General features: G+C 41.5%; 1 protein-coding gene across 7 annotated transcripts in view; it reads right to left on the bottom strand.

Annotated features, from left to right (window-relative positions):
• The window catches only part of DOCK10 (dedicator of cytokinesis 10), a 1735912-nt gene that overhangs the window by 450089 nt on the left and 1262688 nt on the right, over positions 1 to 23135 (bottom strand). For all 7 annotated transcript variants that reach the window (XM_078665953.1, XM_078665951.1, XM_078665949.1 and 4 more), the window contains exon 28: positions 15042 to 15188. In XM_078665953.1, coding sequence (XP_078522079.1) covers positions 15042 to 15188 — 147 coding nt within the window. The remainder of the gene's footprint in view (positions 1 to 15041; positions 15189 to 23135) is intronic.

Genomic DNA, 23135 nt, shown 5'->3' with positions numbered 1-23135 from the left:
ACACACTCCCTAGGATAGAGCTTAACACTGCTAATGAAGTACATTCTGCAAAGGGGTCCTACAAGCAGCTTCCATTTCGTTGTAGCCTAAAATGTAGCTTCATTGTGGGATCTGTTTTCTAGGACAACTGGTAGAAACACATACTTTGAGGTTGCGTCCGATCTCGGTCGGGAGGGCTCCGAATCAGATTTGGTTTTGCTTAAACCATTTCCAAGCCTTCGTTTCCAACCGACTCATTCCCAATTCCGAACGACAAAGTACGATGCTTGGAATCACTAAGCACTGATTGAATCAGTTCCGAAAGGCATCTGGAGGGATAGAGCCTTTCCAGAGCCGATTCGTACATCTCTATGGACTCGGTTTCTGAGCGAGCAAGTATGATGAACGATTCTGCCAGCCTTCTGATTCAGTTTGCCCGGAATGATAAGGCTGCCGGGATCAGTCTTTGGGGGCCTGTAGCAGGCCCCCCTTCACCTGGGGCCCTCCGAATCGGGCCTGTGGAGGTACCCATGGGTCCTCTCTTCCTGACCATGCAGTGTGGCAGGCACCATGGAGTGCCCGCCGCAGGGTGCACGATTATCCCCAACCACTCCTTTTGTCAATGGGAGCCTGTGTTCTCGTTCGGAACACAGGCTCCCATTGAAGCCAATGGGAGCCCGACCGAATCGGATCCGGATGCATACAAATGCATCATACTCGTTCAGTTGGAATCTCCTGATCAGAGTCGTACGGAAAGCATTCCCAAACCGATTCGGTAGGAATGCTTTCCGAACAAGATCGAAATCGGGCCCTAAGTCTTCAAGCTATTACCAAATGTTACCCATAACCAAATCCAGCCCTACAGGATTGTTGAAATATTTTAATTAATTGTGTTGATAGCAAGCCAACAGGGGCATGAGAAATCAAAGAGGGAACTAAATAAGACTGTCTTCAGAGAATTTTCCCTATAATTATAGGTGGTAAGATATTAATGATCACTTATATAGTGGTACCCTTCTTAATTAGCAGAAGCTGAAAGTAAGCAGAACATTGTTCCAAATTACAGATGACAGAAGCAATTCTATTTACATTATGGATACTAAACTATACTCATACTCAAGAAATGTAATACAGAGATCAATTCCATTACATATGAAAAGAGTATGCAACTCCTTTAGGTAGAAGGTCGGTAGTGACCTGAGGAATCAGATCAGGGAATCTGATTGCTCAGGAGCAAGACTCCTCATACACTCAGATGGGTGTTATGCTTCATCAAAGGGGATCTCCACATTGGGTTGGTACTGCAGTACCCAATAGGTCCCTCGAGGGGCTTTGTCCTGGAGATCTTTTGATTTTGTGCCTTATGTGAAATGCAAGTGTAGGTGCCCAGAGTGTAGATTGTGTAGGTGAGTTAAAATAATCTAAGAGGTACTCTGGCAATTTATATAAGTGGGCCCCCTTGTCCAAGTTAAAAGCAGTGGCTGCATGCAGAAATAATGATCCGTTCTAGCTCATAAAGTTATGGATAACAAGGCAGTTATGTTTCCTGCCATATGAAGCTATTATCGATCAAGGGCAATTCATCAGGACCAAAGACCTAATCTACTAAGAGATTGGGTTAGTGTTGCTGTGTCTGTAAAAATACCCAATCACAATCTGATCAAGATAAACCTAAGTGTATAATATACCTTGGTCTTAATACAAACTGCCCTGAAACGAGAACGGGTGAAAGATCAGAAGTACAGGTATTCAGTCATAACTGTAATCATAATGCCAATATGATATTACATAGGTCATAAATACATGCTACAGCGAATCAGCCCTTTATAGAGGAGGTGTAAAAGTTGCAAGGCGTTTAAACAAGTAAAACAAATAAACTCCCAAACAGGTGACACACTTGTGGGCAACCCATATCACACAAATCAGTGATCAGTAGGATATACTTGTCAATGCGTAGGGAAGAGGAGAAGGGAAAGGGAACTCACCCAATGATGGTCGGTATATGGCCCCATCGGGTGATAGCAGAGTTCACGCTAAATTTGTGGGCTAAAACTGAAAGAACTATAAAGAAGTAAAATGGGATCTCTCACGCACGAAACGTATCCAGTATGTGGGAAGGAATACAAGTACCCATTTGTTTTTAAAAATATCTTTATTTGCATTTTCATATAAATATCAATGATTTACATAGGAAGTAGTGTTCCGTATATACACTAGGGTTCTACTGGCGCTTTCATTTATACATTTGTATATAGCAAAAATGTGGTCAGCTTGGGCTCAGTTGACCGGTTAAGGGAAATCGGTGTTACAATGTTAATGCATATTATTTACCTTATGGTTTATGAAAGCAACTGTTGTGGGTACATTCACATATCTATATTTATGTATTTTCATACCCCAACACAGTTGTTTGTCCGTTTGCCCACCTGGCTTTTTCTTTCCCTCTTATTCCTCATTATCTCTGCCCTTAGAACAGCTTGATGCAAATGCAACACAATAATTAACCAAACAACAATAACAACATTCCAACACACCTAGGTCATTTCAAGCAAATACTGATAACTGCCTACTGAGTGTTGTTTATGTACACATATCCCATCCCCTCCACGCTGTGCTGGGGAGGATGTAATGCTGAGCCTCTCTCACTCTCTTACATAGTACTATCTGTTCCTACCCTGCACACTCCTTAGCCTAAACCTGGGTAGCAGTGTGTTTAGGTGCCTGTGTCTGAGTCCAACCTGTCTTTATTTTGTGAGTGATTGCTCTCGAGTTCCCTATCTGCATGTTTCAGCCCTGCAAGCATTAAGTCCCAGTATTGGGATATTTAGGCAGACCAGCTATTTCCTCCCTGTGTAAGGATGTGCTTTCTGCCTGCGGCCACACCACCAGTGAGTTTTTCCATCTATTGAGGGTGGGGGAGTGTCTGTTTTTCCACCTTTTAGTAATCAGTCTTTTGGCGACTATGAGTTCTAGGTTGATAAACGTAGTGGTAACTCTGTGTTTCTTTGATCTGGGATAGAAGCCCAATATACATGCCTCCCATGTTTGTAGTTTAGGTCTGTCGGTGTATGTCGCGAGTGCCGTTGTTATTTCCTGCCAGTATGGTTGCAGGGAAGGGCATGACCATAGCATGTATAAAAGATCTGCGTTTATCTGCAGGCAACAAGGGCATGCTGAGTTAGTTAATTGGAAGAAATTGTTCAATTTATCTGGGGATAAGTACGCCCTATGTGTGATGTATGTTTGTATGAGCTTGAACATGGCGTTTCTCTGTATTTGCGTGGGATTAGCAAAGCCATTTCCCCTTTGCGATCTGTCCACAGACTTCCCCTGTCTGTCTCCCACATTGTGCTCAAGGCCACCATGGGCTGTGTTGTATGAGATAATAGTGCCTCTGTCAGCCATTGTATTATGTGGGATCCGTTGCCCATTACATATAGATATTGTGTCAAGAGATGCATCTCCGGCTCAATGTTTATGTGCCCCCAAACCAGTGAGAGTGACCTTGTAAGAGAATTGTATAGTAGGAACTGGCCTGCCGGCAAATCATATTCCTCCAGCAGTCTGTCAAAGAGTATCAGAGTACCGTTGGCATATAGGTCACTGAGCGTATGCAACTCAGAAGTGTGCCAGTGTGTAAGCGCTCTATTAGAGGTGTCTGTTTTGCATCTCGGCGTTCCCAGGAGCAGCAGCAGTGGAGCATAGGGGACTGTATTCCTGGTATGGTAGAGACTTCGTTTGTAGCAACGACGGGCAAAAGCTAGGCAGGTCTGTGACGGACTGGAGGAACGGGCAATTGAGTGAAACAGATTACATATCTGAGATTGAGACCTTGGCAGGAGTAATGTGGCTGTGTCATTTAAGTTAAGTCTGGCAGGCCATTTTGTCACCCACTGCAGTTGTGCTGCCAGGTAGTATAACTTCATGTTAGGAACTGCTAGTTCCCCTCTTACAGGTGGGTGCATGTAGTTTCCATAATGCTATTCTGGGGTGGCCCGAGTTCCAAATGAGACTTCAGTTGTTTGAGCTCCTGAAATATTTTAGCGAGTTGGAGAAGTAATACAATAGCTTTGGCAACATCACCATCTTGGTCAGGGCAATTCTGCCCATCACATTAAGCGGGAGTGTCTTCCAAAACCTGACCTGAGGGCAGATATGGCCCTGGTCAGATTTTCTTCCAGGATATGAGCGGGGTCACGATATACAAAGATACCCAGGTATCTAAAGGTGGATGGTTGCCAGTGGAGGGGAAATTTGTTTATTCTCAAATTTGGATTAGGAGTCTCTCTCCTGAAGGAGTGCAGGCATGATTTGAGTCAGTTTACCCTGAGGCCCGACATCCTCAAAATCTACTATAATGTCAGGTATGTTGTGTAGGTCTCTGAGGTATAGCAGAAGATCATCGGCGTAAAAGGAAACCACATGTAAACTGTCTCCCAGAGAAATGCCCCAGTCTCCGCCTCCCCTGTGAAATTGCGCTGCCAGCGGTTCCATTGCAAGCGAAAAAAGAAGTGGGGACAGGGGGCAGCCCTGTCTGGTGCCTGTTAACCGTTATGGTCTCTGATATCATACGTCCTGTTCGCACTCGGACCGTGGGCTGCATGTAGAGTAATCTAATCATGTAGAAGAAGATGTCTCTGAATCTGTACCCACGTAGCACCTCAATGAGGTAGGGCCATTCAAGTGATTCAAAGGCCTTTTTCAGGTCCAAGACCATACATCTGAGTGAGGCCAGGTATCAGTGGCATATTGTTGCACCCTGAAAAATCTGCAAATATTCAATGCTGTGCTCCAGGTGGGGACGAAACCATTTTGGTCTGTATGAACAAGGGTCCATACCTTTGGGTCAATCTGGTGGCAATTATAGATACTAAGACCTTATAGTCCATATTAAGTAACACAAATGGTCTATATGACCCCAGCAGCTTCGGGTCCCTGACAGACTTGGGGAGAGAGACCAGCAATTCCTTGTTTTGCGTGGTCGAGAGCAAGGAGTCCGTTAATGCAGTATCATACTCCCTTTTAAGTTGTGGTGCAAGCATTTACGCGAAAGTCTTGTAAAATGTTGCCGGCAAACCATCAGGGCATGGGCTTTTCCCGGTGGCTAGGGCGAGTATACCTGCCTGGATTTCTTCCAGGAGTATAGGATCCTCAAGTTCGAGCCTCTGTTCGGGGGTTAATCTGGGGCCGGGTGATGTCTGCTAGATATCTGTGAATTTCTTCCGTCGTAACTGAGACTGAGGATTTATATAGCATAGTGTAGTGGCTTATGAATTTGCAGTGGATATTTTGCTGTGAATATAGTGTTGTGCCTTGTGCTGAATGAAGTGATGTGACAAGCAATTTGGCGTCATCCTGCCTGATGAGTCACGCAAGGAGTCTGCAATCCTGCTCACCCGTGTTGTGTGTGCGTGCAGAGTGTGCAGCATAATTTAGGCAGCCAAGCCTCTATAGTAGTTGGGCATGCTCTGCTCTGCTTTCGTCTAGCCTCCTACCAGAGCTCGTAACTGCGTGTCTCTCATGGGTCACCAGTCTGTTTTCCAGGTTGGTTAAGTCCACCTCTAATGTTTTATGCATGCCAGCTTGTGTGCCTATTGAGTGTCCCAGACAACAGTTTTAAATAAGTCCCATCTATTAATGTCGATGATGCGGAGTCTGTGTTTTCTTTAAAGTACTGTGCCACAGCCATCCCTAGTGATTCTGTGAATGGCGTATCCGTTAGCAGTTCGGGTTGCATACGCCATCTTGGGATTGGTGTTGTATCGGAACACCACTCTAGCTGTAGTGTATGTGGATTATGGTCTGAGTGAGTTCTCCCAAGATAATGAGGGTCTGTTATGACTGGTAGGAGGTCGCCTGAGACTAACATACGGTCAAGTCAGACATGTAGACCGTGTGCCCCAAGTAAAATGAGTACAACCTATCCAAGGGATTCCTGTGCCTCCATGCGTCCACTAGATGCCATCGCGTAGCCCAGCTTTTTAGTGCCCTCATTGCTGTGACAGTAGGTTCTCCAGGAGGTGGGAGGTGGGAGGAAAGAGCGGTCCGCGGTTGTGTCTAGTATGAAATTGTAGTCTCCCCCAAGAATCATTGGAATACCATGCCAAATCGATAATTTACTCGACAGGGTATCTAGGAAAGAGACCTGCTCGGTATTAGGTGCATAAATCGATGCAAGTAAAATTGGTTTGCCAGCCAACCTACCCCGTACTATGAAATATCGTCCCTCTGTGTGATTGAGTGACTCTTCTATGTTAAATGGGGTGCCTGGACGAACCCAAATTAATGTACCTCTGGCATATGCTGAATAGCCTGTGGCATGTAGTTGCCCCCTTCATCTTCCCTGTAGGTTTCTTACCTCAGATCCTGCCAGGTGTGTCTCTTGCAGAAGAGCTATCTGGATTTGGTGTCTCTTTAGATATTAATAAATCAGGTATCTGCTGGGGCCTATGTATTCCTCTTACATTCCATGTGCATATCCTAATCGGTGCCTTGATATGGTTATAGGATAACCTACCCCTGTCTCTGCCACCTCAGAGGTAGAAGGTGTGCAGAGCAGGCGGAGGTTTATGCTGGTGTGGGAGTTGAAAGTGGCTACAGGTGAGGCCTATAAACCTCTGCTGGACATTGGCAAGCCCAGAGAGTGCTACGCATGTCTTGCAACCAGCGCCATATCGAGTAGGAAAACGTTGCATGTTGAAATAGATCAGCACTCTTGCAATTCATAAGCGGCTATGCCCTGACCCAAAAATGCAATAAGCGGCACATCCGCCGAAGGACAATTTACCAGCATAAATGCTATAGGAGGCTCAGTTGGGTCGTGCTTCACATACGGAGGAGTTAATAAATTGGCATATGTAACCTGATTGCCAAAACGAAGCAAAGACTAGCGGAGTTCCAGTCAAGGCTGGCTACCATACTGGAACGGCATAAGGTCAGCCAAATGCCCATACATTCTGATCATTAAAATGTGGATACGGAGTATCTGATATTGTTAGTTAACAAGTGCGAAGTTCCAGTCAAAGGATAAGTTGGTTAGCAGCTGACTGGTCCCCCTCTACAGGAGGTCAGGACTGATGTATTCAGTGAATATAGCAACACCCTCAATAAATTAATTGGGGAATGAGTGAATAGTGAAAGTAATGTAAGGTAAATGTCAAATGGAAGATTAATTCTCCATCTCACTCCAGCGGTTATCATTGTTCAAGCTTGTTTTGCATGTGGCCAGAAAAAACATCCAAATTTGTTCCCTCCGGAACAAAGTATTTGTACTCATGTGTGGGTGACCTTCCAAGATGGTCCAGCGCATATCATCAGGGGTATGGTTCGGATTAGGATAATGGGCACTCATTTTCTATAATTTTCTTACAACGAATGATGCTGCATGGTTCCATTATCCTCATTTTTAAAAATGATACATTTAAATGAAAGCTAAATCAATAAAATGTAAGATATTTGAAAACCGCAGCAGCATTTGATGTAAGAATATCACTACAAAAATGAGTACCCATTATCCTAAGCTTTGGCCCCTTCTCATGGATCTGGGCATAGAGGCTGAGTTAGTGTCCTTCCAATATAGTCTCCATTTCAACCTCCCAGCCTTGGTGAGGTACGATGAGGTAGCTTGTCTCTCTCCTGGGGGAAGGGAGGGTCCAAGAGGGGTAAGACAGGGATGCATTTTGGCTCCCCTGTGATTTACCCTATATATTAACAAATTGGGTGATCTGCTTTCAGCTGCCTGCAGGGACATTCACAGGGTGGATTCCAAACGAATTCCTGCATTATTGTATGTGGACAATGTACTCCTTTGTAACAATATTTATGTTTAGAACAAAGACCAACCTAATGTGCCAATGTGTGGTATCATGGACCAGGACATGGGTCTATATGGGAGGTGCTCCTTTTGAAGGATTATGTGTATATAAAATGACATCTTGAATCAACACCAACTAAGCATTTAATGGAAGAAAAACGTATATGATACCAAAAAGCCTTCGTCATTGAAAATAGGTTATCTGTATTCACATTTTTTACATTCTGTAGGTGCATAACAATAAGCGTTTCTATGTGACAGTGGAGATGATACAGTGTGTGAACAATGTGCAAAAAGTGATTGTATACCAATAAAAACAACAACTACTTTCTCAATCCCTAGTATCGACAATCAACTCTTATGAAACCTGTTACAGTTCACAGGTGTACACTATATATGATCAAAACTACGGGTCACGGGATCTTTTTGTTGACATTTCCAACTCTAGGGTTACTTATAGGGTCTCATTAGGACAAGTCATCTGACTACTGTGGCACCACATGGCCCCCTGTATAAATATCTGGTCTTCAATTGTGAATCAGTGATTCAAAAATACTCATAATGTCCCCAATAGGGTATCAAGTGTAAAACGTCATCTCTTGTATCACAGCAAGAATGTGATTCATCTTTCTACTGCTGTGCCTCAAGCGACAGTAGTCAGCAGACCTGCAGCCTCTACCATAATTTACCCAGTGATCAATTTTTCCAGAGCTATAAAAAAAAGATTACTTCAATGAATGAGAAAATCCAAAAGGCACAACAGAAGAGACAAATTAAACAAGCTAGGAAGCCTAGTTTAAACATTAGGGAACTTTATAAGAACCCAAGGCATGCCAAAAACAAGACAACAGGTGATGTGAATGCAACAAAAATTGTGTTTAATCATTTGTGGTGCCATATGTAAAAAAACAAAACCTTTTGCGTTCAAAAGGGTAAAACCTTTTTAGTCTCAAAGATGGCTGAATGCTTTGAGTCTGAAATAAAACTATAAATGTTGACTATTTCGAAAAAGGGAAGTTCTATTTCTAAATGCACTACTAATACAAAAACATTTTAGTACAAGAATATTACATTGGCTTTTTTGACCCATTCGGATTGGCCCAAATGTAATTTGTTGCAGCAAGCTCCCACCTTACTAGCTGTAAGTTACAAAAAGTATGCCGGCAATGCCTAAACTAAAAGGGTAATATCTTCTAAGAAACAAATTCAATACTGCTATTACACCTCTAACCCAGCACAATCCCACATATAAAGAAACAGAACATGATCCAAACTGACTTTTAATGTAAGAGATAAAGAACTGGTGTACCAGAGAAGGCAGCAGTGGAAAGATTCTAACCCCAGGGAGCTTTGTTTAGATCCTTGTTTTTTAATAAATAGCATTACTTTATATTTCTTTTTATTGATCTTCAAGTGACAAACAATACAATAACTTTGGAGGCTCCTAAGTACATCTCCAAGGTTTGACAAATAAAAACAATATCTCCTTTATATAGTAGCTTTAGGGTGTTAATTACAAATAGATAACATACCCCCAGATGCATCAAGAACCCATTTTGCTATTCCTTAATAGCGAAAAATAACGATTAACTATTAAGGAATAACAAAATGCAATGCAAGCAGAAATCACAAAAAAATAGCGATTTCTTTAAATTCCTTAATTGGGAGTCGCAAATTGCGAGTCGCATTTAAGGAATACCTCCCCATTCATTCCTATGGGCCTAGAGGCCAATAGGAATGAATGGGAAGACATTCTCAATTTGGGAATCGCAATTAGCGAATCGCAAATTGAGAGTCCGATTTCAAGGGTGCAGGGGTGTCCAGAGGACACCCTGTTGCACCCCTGAAATTAATCTGTGCACATATGTTGCGCACACACGTGCACTTAGGGCATGTGTGTGCGCAACATGAAACTTTGAAAAATGCACTTTAGTGCATTTTTCAAAGTTTTTGCAAATTACCATGAAGTTCAACTTCATGGTAATTTGCGATCCCTATTAGCGAAATCGCTATTATTTCAACTTTAATGCATTACATTTAAGGAATCTCAATTTGAGATTCCTTAAATGCAAGTAAGCGCAATTTTGCGATTTCTTAATTTGCGATTTTTGCATTTGGAATGATGCATCCCAAATGCAAAAATACCGGTCGCAAAGGGGCAGATTCTGCCCCTTTGCGAGCGGATTTTACCTTGATGCATCTATGCCCAAACTCTTCTCTTTAGAGTTTTGCGAATCACTTCTTATTGTTAACATGTACTGAAAACGAGATGCTGAGCCTCTCAAACTTACTCAAAAGTGTAAGTTTACACTTTTAAATCATGCCCACAGTGTGCATGCCTGGGGAAGTTGTCTGGTTTTACTTTTTCACACTTTTGATTTTTCCTTCAAAGATATGGTTTTCTTCTTTCGTAGATTGCTAAATCCTGCTTTCTCTGTGTAATGCACACTGATCTTTATTGCTTTATATCTGTTTGCCTTGACCTATTCTTCTGCACCAAGGCTACTAGTTCATCTAGAGGAGCTAGGGTGCTCTGTGTGAATCAGGAGGGGTGCTGGGTCAAGCCATACATTTGACCTTCCTCAACCACCCCTTCTGATTCACACAGAGCACCCCAGCTCCTCTAGATGCATACTATTCTTGAGAAAACAGGAACTATCAATTAGTTTTTACTTATTTTAGCATCTGAATCATGAACTGATAGTGACTTGGACCAGCACCAGCAGACCAGGTATCCCTTCCTGCACATAAACAATCACCTCAGGCACCCTTGTAACTTAACGCAAGGGTGCCTGCACTGGTGTTAGGCAGCCTTTTTAGAGCCAGCGCAAGGAGAAACGCAGGGGTTTGCCATATTTTAGTAAATACAGTGCATCCTTGCAGTTAAAAATATCAGAGTGCGGCGTTGGCAATTTTGGAGTAACACAGTACTCTGAGATTTTTTTTAAAATATCCCCAATTGGTCAATAGCTATACCGAAATCATAATAATTTCTTAACTTTAAAGTTTTTTTTTATGTTTGCAACTTTATGATTCTCTGTTTGCAATCTGCAATGCAATGTTTCAAAAACTTTGCTTTGCAAGATGACTAATTTCCACATCTGTCAAAAATAAAATGACACACAATAATGGGCACTCCTGTTTAGTACAGTACCCCTGAAGTTACATATTTGAATATTTTCTAATTAATCTATTCTGCAGCCCTGCCATCCTATGCACCTGTAGCGGCCGGTGTTTGGGAGAGGCTGGTGGTCGAATGGGTGAGGGGGGCATAAGCTTCATGAAGAGAGGGGGGCAAAATAAAAAATGTTGATAATTTTGAAAGACTGTCTGGCAGCGTCACGCTCCTCTTCTTCAGGCACAGGCTTCCCGAATGCCCTGCGGCCAATCCTGAAGCTGCTCTCACACATGAGGGTAGCCTGGGAGCCTGTGCCTGCTCTCTCCAAACCCAGCAATGCAGTTGGGGTTGGAGAGAGCTTCACTGTGCATGATGGTTTGGCCCGCCTGAGACGGCCAGTCAAACCGTCATGCACATTGAAGTGAGTGCACTACCACTCCTCTCGGTGCTGTCACCCACAGGTCCCACCCCAAGATCGTCAGGAAAGGAGAAATAAAATGAGTGTTGTTTTATTTTTCCTTTCCTGCCCATTTTGTAGGGTGACAAGCAGCTGCTGCTATGCACTGAGAACAAGTACAGAAACTTCTATGGGGTGCTTGTCCTCAGTCAAGTGTCTTTCAATATTTGGGAATTAAACTTGTCACCCCTTTCATATATTTTAAAGATTGCCAATAAATATAATTAATAACTTCACAATATGCACTTCCTTGACTATTCCCACATATGTTTTCTCCATGTGTATCCCTAAGCTTTTCAGCTTTTGAAATGTGCTGCTCTAATGAATCTGTCTCAATCCATTTCTGACTGCAATTAGCCCTTCTTCAGGAGTAAAGCAAAATCAATTTCAATTAGTTTCATTATTTACTACGTCTTTGACATTCTATCCCTGGACAATAACAATCCTCTCGTCTCTTCTTGGAAAGTGCATCACAATGCTGTAGTGCTTATCATTACTTTGGGCAGTAAATGATAATTGCATATACATATATTGACTGTATGTGTATAATCATTTTATACATTGGAAATATTATGCACACATGACCGAGAATGTAAGTTTCCTACATGTTGACACACTCACGGGTCAATTCCGATTTGGGAAAAAACGCTCCGAATAGCCGTTCGGAGCGTTTTTCCCGTACGAATCGTACCCTGCAACCTCCCCCGTACGTACGACGAAGTACGATTCGTACCAGGAGCCGTACTCCGTACGAGTCGTAAAAGACACCGTACGACTCTAATCTCCGTACGATTCTCCCTCGGAACCCGCTGTACGCGACATCTGTATGGTTCACGGCTGGTTTTTACGACCCAGCAAGTACGATACGTGTCGGGTACGCACCGTACGACCCTTTTTCTACGGGAGCTGAAAACAGCAGTAAAAGCAGAGTTTGTGCCGAAACAGGTGCGGAACGGCCCCCCCGGGTACCGTGCGTACCCCCCATGATCGCAGGGGTACGCACCGTACCCCTGCGATCATGGGGTGTACGAGCCGTACCCCCATTATACGATTGGTGTATGAGCTCTGTCTATTTTCATCGCGATCGCCCTGACGCGGAAGGAGAGAAAACGCCAGGAAGGTCTGCCGTCGGAATAAAAAGCCACGAGCGACCCGTACCTGGTGTTAGGAAACCCCTCTGAAAAAACAGCTTCACAGGAACCAGGTGGAGTACTGATTCATAGACAACGACTCCGCCTAACGAAGGACGATACACAGAGTTGAGTCACCCATAAATAACCGGGAAGGGGCCCTTCACAACTGACATAGATATATTTTTTATCTCACGTGCGAAAGAATGACGCACTACGGGCAAGATTGAGCCAAATACTGCCGGAACAAACATTCATGAAAAAGCTGGTGAAACAGGGAGTCGCATAGTCACTCCCATATGATCTATTTAAAGTGTCCAAACAGTTCACCCTAGTGCGTTTGCACAGGTGGCTTACTGGAAGTGGAGAAACTAAAAAAATTGGTCCTGAAGAAGGAGGCTAAAAATCAGCGAAAGCTTCCGAAACGCGTCGACGCACTTTATTTCTTGTTAAATTTGGAGTGGTCAACCAATGTGTGGTTATAGGGAAGATAAGCCCTACTGTGTGTTGCCTACATTGGATTCAAATTAACAATCATAAGACAAAGTTTACTGTCTTTCCCCACTGTTCTCTCTTTTGTGCCAAACATTGTTTTAATTGTAGATATTGCTTTTTAACCGTGTATATTAAATTGTAATGAAGATTGTGTATTGAGTATATCATGAAAATACCTTGGGTGTTTTTTAATTTATTGTGCAAATAAATAATCTGTTTTTCTAATAAGCGTGTTCTTGTAAGTGTTTCACGAGTTAATGATGGGAGTTTGAACCCTACAAAGGGTTGGTTACTAAGAGTGATGAGTAAATGAGCTGAGTGTTATATAACTATTCCCAAAAGGAAAACCCTTTTTTTACTTAACGGTAATCTGGTGCTCTATTTCCTTTTGGTTTACATAGAGCCCCTCTCTTTTGTTTGAAAAGTATGAGCCGTACCCCATGTACGATCGGTGTACGAGCCATACCCCCATTGTACGATCGGTATACGAGCCGTACCCCATGTACGATCGGTGTACGAGCCGTACCCCCATTATACGACGGGTGTACGAGCTGTACCCCATGTACGATGGGGGTACGGCTCGTATACCCATCGTACATGGGGTACGGCTTGTACACCCATCGTACAATGGGGGTACGGCTCGTACACCGATCGTACATGGGGTACGGCTCGTACACCCATCGTACAATGGGGGTACGGCTCGTACACCGATCGTATCGATCGTACAATGGGGGTACGGCTCGTACACCCATCGTACATGGGGTATGGCTCGTACACCCATCGTACATGGGGTACGGCTCGTACACAGATCGTACAATGGAGGTACGGCTCGTACACCCATCGTACAATGGGGGTACGGCTCGTACACCCATCGTACAATGGGGGTACGGCTGATACACCCCATGATCGCAGGGGTATGGTGCGTACCCCTGCGATCATGGGGGTACGGACCGTACGGTGTGTATGTGTTTGTGTGCTTTTCCGTACAACTCGCCCTTACCTGATGTGGACCGTACGAATCGCGTCCTCATACCCCGGTCCGGATCGTACTCGTCGGGTCGTACGGCATGTGTACGAGTCGTACGGTATGTGTACGAATCGTACAGTTCACGGTTTCAGCTTTGCAATACGTACGGATCGCGACGGTTCGGATGTATTCACGGAATACGGATCGTACTTCGGGACTCGGACGGACGGGTACGATTCGTACGGAGAGGGCTGCGGATACAAATCGTACGGACGTTTTTTTTCCCGAATCGGAATCGACCCCTCAGTATCCAGGACAAGAACACCCAGGACTTTTTGGATACTTTCCACACATGGACATTTTTTGCTGCAAATATGTGTAAACAGAAGACAACATATATGTCTCATGCTATCTGCCATTAACAGAATCCACTGAGGTTGTGGGTTTGCCTTACATTCAAGGTAGAATCAGAATATGTGATTATGCAAATATTCACAGAAGAAAAAATGTTTCAAAGCAAAAAATTAAATTAATGCCAAAATCTAAGCTCAGTGCTAATTACAAATGACTTTGCTAGCTAAATACAGACATCCTTTAACGATCACATCTTTGGTTTTTGTGAGTGTGATTCCCTTGACATACTCTAAAAACAACAGTGCTTGGAGGAGGTCAACCAAACAACTATATTGTTTTTGGCAATAATGAATAATTGGCATGCTTATTCATTGTGACAAAGGCATGTCATAAGAAGTAGTCAGTTGTCATGTAAAGCAATATGGAACCACAGCAAAGGACAATTTGATAATTATTTATTACTAGAGTTGTACAATATGCTAAGTTTGGTCAAAATATTATAGTCATACCTTTAGAAATCGTGCAATATTCTGGTTTGCAAAACAACTATATTGTTTTTGGCAATAATGAATAATTGGCATGCTTATTCATTGTGACAAAGGCATGTCATAAGAAGTAGTCAGTTGTCATGTAAAGCAATATGGAACCACAGCAAAGGACAATTTGATAATTATTTATTACTAGGGTTGTACAATATGCTAAGTTTGGTCAAAATATTATAGTCATACCTTTAGAAATCGTGCAATATTCTGGTTTGCATTTCTGGTTTCTTCTAGAGCATCTCTATATTTCCAAATTACATGGTCTGAGAATATCATGACAAGCACATCCAATTCAGCAAGGAATGTTTCTGGAAATCTCTGGGCACGTGGGACCTAAAAGAAATGTGAAGTCCAGTTTTGACGAGTATGAAACATTAGATTGGTTTGCCAGGCATGGCACATTTAACTTAACTTAGCACAACAACACAGTGTTTCTGATGGTAAGAGTATTTGGAACATACCTAAAAAACAAGACAAAAAGTGTTTCAATGAAGACAAAATTCCAATAAGCTCTGCATGTAATGATGCATAAGAAGTGCATTCAATGTTGCGGATACAGATTGAATTTTGGATGTTTTACACTGATCAGGTAAATACAATGCCCCAAACAACAAGAATGGAGTACATGACTATGTTGGAAAGCAAGGTCCTCAGTTTTAGGCAGTTATTTTGAATTGTTTTTAACTCTATTGCCACTAACCCTGCCCTATGGGCCTTCTATTTCGAGGCACTTCATGGGTGATGTAGCAGTGAGAGGTCATGCAAAATTTAAACCTCTCTCCAGCAGTGAACAGTCAAAATATCGAAACAAAAATATTGAATTGACAGAATATCGAGGATTTTTTAATATATAGATTGGACAGAATATCGAATTGCAAAAATATAGTGGTGCAGAATATCGAAATTCAGATAAGATATATTGATTTCCATAATATCGAAGTTAGTAATATCCACAGTCATAATATAGATGTTAAAAATATCGAATTTTGTTCATAGTGTTAAAAGTATGTATTATTTTTCTAATGTAAGTTTGAATTTTTTTTAAGTAATGAATGTTAAGTTATTTAATTTTTGGGTAATTTAATTCCGTAGCCGGTTGTGGGTGTATTGGGGGATAGGATGGGAAGTAATTATTTTTAATTTAATTTTGCGTTTTATTTCAGTAGCGGGTTGTGGTGTTTATAGGGGTATAGGGTGGGAAGTCATTTAATTGTTATTAAGTAATTATTTATTTTTATTTATTGGTATTGATAATTTATTGTTAATTAATTATTAATTGATAATTATTATTTATTAATTGGTAATTATTTTTTATTAATTGGTAATTCATTGTTATTAATTGCTTAATTGATCATTATATTAATTTATTATTCGAAGCAGGTTGTGGGTTTACAGGGGAATAGAGTGGGAAGTAATTTTATTGTAATTAAGTAATTATTGAAAATATTTTTGTGTATTAATAATTAATTTACTGTTAATTAATTATTCATTGGTAATCTTTTAATTATGCATTAATTTTTGGTATTGAAAATAAATTGGTTGTTAATTAATTATTTATTGGTAATTAATTTTTAATAAATAATATTTATTGGTATTTTTAATTAATTAATTATTCAATATTTTGTAATTGGTAATTAATTGTAATACATTTTTATTGGAATTGATAATTTATTTATTTTTCCTTACATATTAAATCACTACTTTCCCTACTGTTGCACTCTCTGGAGTGGGAATAGTAATTTTTACCCTTATGCTATCCAATACTTTCCCTACTATTGCACTCACTGGAGTGGGAATAGTAATTTTTATCCCTACGCTTTCAAAGGCTTTCCCTACTGTTGCACTCACTGGAGTGGGAATAGTAATTTTTACCCCTACGCTATCCAACGCTTTTTCTACTGTTGCACTCACTGGAGTGGGCATAGTAATTTTTACCCTCCCACTATCCACCACTTTCCCTACTGTTGCACTCACTAGAGTGGGAATAGTAAATTTTGCCCTCCCGCTATCCAACGCTTTCCCAACTGTTGCACTCACTGGAGTGGGAATAATAATTTTTACCCTCCCGCTATCCAACGCTTTCCCTACTGTTGCACTCACTGAAGTGTGAATTGTAATTTTTACCCTCCCACTATCCAACGCTTTCCCTACTGTTGCACTCACTGGAGTGGGAATAGTAAATGTTACCCTCCTGCTATCCTATGCTAATAATACTGAATATTTTTTATTAATATGAAGTTAATATATATATATATATGTATTAGAAAAATAAAAATGCACGTTTATTTTTCTTTTAACTTTCATTCATTATTTATTAATTTTAAGACTATTTAAGTATTTTTAAGTATGTTTTAATTAATTATATGTATTATGATATTTTAACAAACTATTTTATTTACAATGATATTTTAGACTCAATATTTTTGTACTTGTAGATAGTAATTCGATATTCTGGCATTCTATATTTATTTCTCGATATTTTGGCAGGTCGATATTTTGCTCCATGATATTCTGTCAGTGATCCCTCTCCAGCATCAACCTGCCACTCTTCCCTAATTTTCTCCATCATATAAGGCAGCTGCTTGATCATATACAGAAGCAGTGGATTTAGAAAAAATGGCAGCTATTCTAACAGTAATTCATTAATCTAACATTCATGACTGGAACATGTTTTTCAAATGATGATTACTGATATCTGAATCCCTACTACTTACAAAATTCAAAATTAACTGCTGGTAAATTATGATTTTGAGAATCAGAATTAGGAAAATGTCCCTAATGTATTTGTATATTTAAATAACAAGTGTTGACCAGTCTGATGCATGTCATATAACTGAGAGGTTTGAGGTAGTTGCAATGAGGGTGAATTTCTTTTTTAGAATTGAAAACAACTAAGGGCCCGATTTAGAGCTCAGCAGATTTGGTTACTTTGTCACAACATGACAGATTTTTCATACGTCTTGTTACAAGTGCCTTAGGATATAATGAAGTTGTAATACTGCGTATGGGATATCCGTCATATCTGTGACAGAGTAACCCATACGCCAAACTGTAAATCAGGCTATAAATATTGAAAGAAATATTCAAAACTCATTAGACAATTTCAACTGTAAAGGACATTATGAAAATATTATGAAACTATTATTACTCATGTATGACATTAAACACATGTTGTAACCATTGATTCAGTTATATATGGTCACTGTTTCACAACTTGGAAAAATATAGCCTTTCTATCCAACTGTAGCTGTTTCTTGTGTAAGGCACCCTGGACAAGAAAACTAAAGCTGTGAATCCCAGATGGTAGAACATGGTACCGGAAGGTATCAGACTGAACATAAACTTCCTAGCATTCAGCAGGTTCTTAAAACCCCACTTTTTCAGATTCTACCTCTGAGATTCATGGCCTGATTACAGATTGTGCAGACTGGTACCCCTGGTAGGAGACCATTTTACCCAATCACAAGGTCCGATAGCGTTCCCGCATTTAGGAACACTTGCACTGCGCCACAGGGTCAAATTTTATTGAGTGAGGATTCCACTTGATCAAATTTAGTGCAGTTCTGGGCAATAATTGTGGACACAAGGGCAGCAAAGCCTATCCCTGAGCCGCTCCTACAGGATGAGCGAGTATGCAACACTCCTCCCATCCAGAATTCAACCTTAGAGCAAGTGTTAAATGGGTAGAGAACCACAACTGAAACCAAGGATGACCATGAAGATTTAGACCCATAATTCAAAGTCTGCACAGTTATACCCCAATCCAGGGATAAAAACTTGAAATTGTTGGACGAAATTGGGTTATCAGTTATGCAGGATGTAAGACCTGCGCAAGTAATAGGTCCACAATTTCCCCTGACTGGGAACCAAGCACTCCATTGTAGTGCCTGATTATCTCAGTCTAGCAAAGCAGAAAAGTCCAAGGCCTACTCCCGGGTGGTGGTGAAGCCCAGTAATCACCATTCACTGGCACACAATAATAACACTTACTAAATGATTTTCCAATTAGTGATTTTTCTTTGAAAAGGGAACTGTGCATTTATTACACACAAACTACTAACACACACTACTAAATACTACTCATTATTTTGCAAATATATATCAGGCAGATTGACAATACCTTAGATGGCACTCTGATGTCACATTTGACACCTTAACAGTCATGATCACCAAATTCACAGTACCCCAGCATACAACAGATAGGACATCACAATATAGGGGGTATCACTTCAAATAAAACAGGTCTTTGTTTTATCACGTCACCAATCAATATTTAAGGCAAGCGTATTAGCTTTGTCAAGGGTCACCATTTTAAAAAGATAATCATGATATCAACATAATCAATAGCATTGTTAAAAAGCAATCACTGTCAATTAAGCATAACAATAATATTTAAATAAATTACTGTCAACAACATATTGTCATTGAAGTTTTATAGACACATTACACATACATGGGCCTGTAACTTTTTATACACATTCAGACCACATAAAACACAGCCCTAGAAGCAACCATAGAGGACATTGCACTCCCAGCAGAAGAACAAAAACTTCAGCCTTAGAAGTTCTTGAAATCCAATAGTGAAAAGCCTGGGGGTCATGGATTCCAAGACTCCAGAAACTTTGGGCATCATTAGGATGGCGGGAGGACTTTGTCCGACCGCCATCCAGACGTAAAAAGGGACCGCCTGCCATATGTGCGGGGGTCCCGTGGGGGAGATTAGGATGCGCCCTCCACACTGGTGGGCGCATCCTGCATTTGTAACATTGTGGCGGGCAGTGCTCTCAGCAGCACCCGCCGCAATGCCAAAAATGCATGTTGTGTATATGCCTTAATGAGGTACTCCTCATTAACCCCCCACCCCCCAACATCTTGGGGTCCGCAATGGGCCCCCAACCTCGAAATCCGAAAGGCTGCCCCAGCCTGCATCCAGATATGGATGGTGTGTCTAGCCACCCCCACCATATTAAACCCTTTTCCACTCGGTCGACTTGTCGACCGGGCGGAAAATCATTGGACGGTCTTCCCATCCACCGCGGTAACCCGCCATACTAATATGGCTGGGGGAAATGAGTGGCGGGCGAGTTAGGATGGAGGGCGGATCGCCACTGCCATGCGGGCTTTGGCGATCCGCCCTACATCCTAATGGGCCCCTTAGAGTTAGTCAATCTATCCATATGGGGGGTAGGACTGCTGCAGACCCTGCAATTGCCCCAAATCTCAATATTTAGGTTGGTAGTGCATCTGCCCTATTGGGGCCACCACAAGAAGGAAACATGTATGCTGAGAAGCCCAGTAGCGCAATTTGGGGCACTACCAAGTGGAGGAGTGTGGCTCACTGATTAGAGCGGCAGACCCTGATGCAGAGGTCTGGCCCGGGACCAGGGTTCAATTCCCGACGCGGCAGGGTCCTGAGCCCAAAATGTCCACGGACTCGATAATTCTCGCCTCGGTGCCTATTCTAATCATGGGGTCCCACGCTGCAACTCTGGGCAATAGTTGCTTAATCTCCACTACGGCGGCCCACCCACTGCGGGATGCCTGGCTTTCACCCTGGGGATACCCAGTAGGGGTTATCTCACAGGGAAAAGCCAGGACGGGTTCCCAAGGCAAGCGCCTTGATGCCTTCGGGTGATACGTGCGCTATATAAGTCGCAATACATTTACATTTACCAACTCATATTTAGGGCCCAACTAATAATTTCCCTTTATAATTATCCCTCCCATGATATCATGTATTTAATGTTTCACAGATAACACCTTATGTTAACTGAGCCTATTTTTATCTTGCTGTGCCCCTAGGTATTGTCAATTATGTTCATTCTAAAAAAAATATATATATATAAGTGAACACCAGCATGACAGTGGTAAATTTGTCTAAACATACTATTTCAAATGATCAATTTGAAGTCCTCACACGGGGATTATCCTTCTGTCCAACTGCAAAATTTAACTTTGTAAATGCACGCATAGACCTGTTTAAATTTACCCGTAAATTAAAATTAAGGAAGTGGCATGCCACCAAACCTAAACTTAAAAAAGACATAACTAAGGACAAACCAAGTGCATTATCAGCAAATGATGCTGAACTGTTACAAGCGGTCCATGAACTGGCAGAATGTGAGGACATCAATGAAAACCCTTTTTTAAATGTAATTGATTCTGATATTAACATTGAAATGTGTAGCTCCAGTGGTTTCAAGCCAAAAACAATCTTTGTGCCACAAATTGTGAACAATTTCATTGACAGCTTTGAAGCAGGCATGGTACAGGAACTCAGGAGAATAGAGAGGCAAAACCCTAAACAGAACCTGAACCTAACAAAAAAGCAATTTTTGGCTGTAAAGGAGATGGAAGGGTGGTCAGATGTAACCATAAAAAATAGCGACAAAGGGGGAAACATTGTGGTTTGGCCATTAGAGATGTATTTACAGGAAGGGATGAAACAACTAGGCGATGAGGACAACTATGTCAAAGCTACTCTGCTAGAATACAATAACTCCAAACAAGAGTACTTTAACAGGCTGCAGGAGTGGAAGACAAGAGGTATCCTAGAAAATGAGGAGTATCAATATCTTCTCTGTAAAAATCCCAAAATTCCTGCTCTATACTTGTTACCCAAATTACATAAGGATGTGAATGTGCCCCCTGGCAGACCTATTGTTTCATCAATAGGGAGCCTGCTAGAAAACACTTCAATTTATATCGACTACTTTTTGCAACCATTTGTGCACTCACTACCCTCTTATGTTAGAGACACCTCTGACTTCCTACGCATCATTGACAATTTGAAATGGAAGCAGGGATATTGGCTAATTGGTCTCGATGTGTCCAGTTTATACACAAGCATCCCACAAGACTTGGGGATAGATGCTAGCAAACACTTTTTAAGGGGCAGGTCACTTTCACATTTCATGCACACAGATATGCTTTTGGAGATGATGCAAATCTGTCTCCAAAACAATTACTTTATCTTCAATAAGCAATTGTACAAACAGATCAGGGGGACGGCGATGGGTACTTGCTTTGCCCCCAGCCTAGCGGGATTGTACCTGGGCTGGTGGGAGGAGCTAGTGGTGAAAAACATCTCCCACTATAGTACCCACGTCGTCCTCTGGTCTCGCTACATAGATGACATTTTCTGTGTCTGGGATGGCACATTGGACGAGGCAAAAGATTTTGTCATGATACTGAATGATAACTCTCTGAACCTGACTTTCACCAGCACAATGAGTCAACAAGAACTTGAGTTCCTTGATGTAAGATTAGAAGTCAAGAATGACCTTTTGTGTAGTACTCTGTTTCGCAAATCAACAGCAGGCAACAGTCTGTTACACGCGCACAGTTGTCATCCTCCTAACTTGATTAGAAGTATTCCGGTAGGAGAACTAATAAGAGCTAAACGCAATTGCAGCACCTTGGAGGGATACATGCGTGAAAAAGACTGCATGATTAAAAGATTTTTGGAAAGGGGATACAGCCGATCCGTAATAAAACAGGCAGAGGATCGTGTTGACTTGCTCAATAGAAATGATCTACTTGTCCCTAGAACTCGAGACAAAGAGGAGAAACAAATAAGATTCATTACTACATATGATAACCAGTCATGGCAGGTCCGTCGCAGTCTCAATAAATATTGGAATGTCTTGAGATTAGATAGCGATATCAAGGAAGTTCTCAATGAGAAACCTGCCATAACCTACAAAAAGGCAAGATCTTTAAAAGACTGTCTAACCTCCACTTTAATCAAGGAACCTACAAAAACGAACAAGATCCAAGGGTTCTTTCCATGTTTGAAGTGTAAGGCTTGCAGGCATAGCAACAAGTGTAAAACACTTAAACTGTCACCAGATCAAGAACCGCATAAAATTAATAAACATCTCCACTGCAACACTGATTTTGCGATTTATGCGCTTCATTGCCCATGTGATAAATTTTATATAGGGTGCACGACTAAACCAGCAAAAATGAGAATACTGGAACACCTTCGGGCAATAAAGAACCTTAATCAACAGTACCCAATAGCAAGACACTTCTTTTCAGAACATAAACAAAACCCTGACCTGTTGGAATTTACAGTAATTGACTGCATTGAGAAAAGAGAAAGGGGAGGAAACAGATGGCTGGAGCTCCGCATATTGGAGTCAAAATACATTATCCAGTATGATACTTTACAGCCTAAGGGGCATAATGTGGGGGATGAGTTGTCAATTCACCTATACAGTTAAAAATAAAATAAATAGCCTTTAGATTTTTTGAACTAAGACAGCCGCTTCAGAA

Source organism: Lissotriton helveticus, chromosome 11, assembly GCF_964261635.1.
Source record: "Lissotriton helveticus chromosome 11, aLisHel1.1, whole genome shotgun sequence".
Classification (NCBI taxonomy): domain Eukaryota; kingdom Metazoa; phylum Chordata; class Amphibia; order Caudata; family Salamandridae; genus Lissotriton; species Lissotriton helveticus.
Note: the sequence above shows the minus strand (reverse complement) of the source record. Positions and strands in the feature narration are given on the sequence as shown.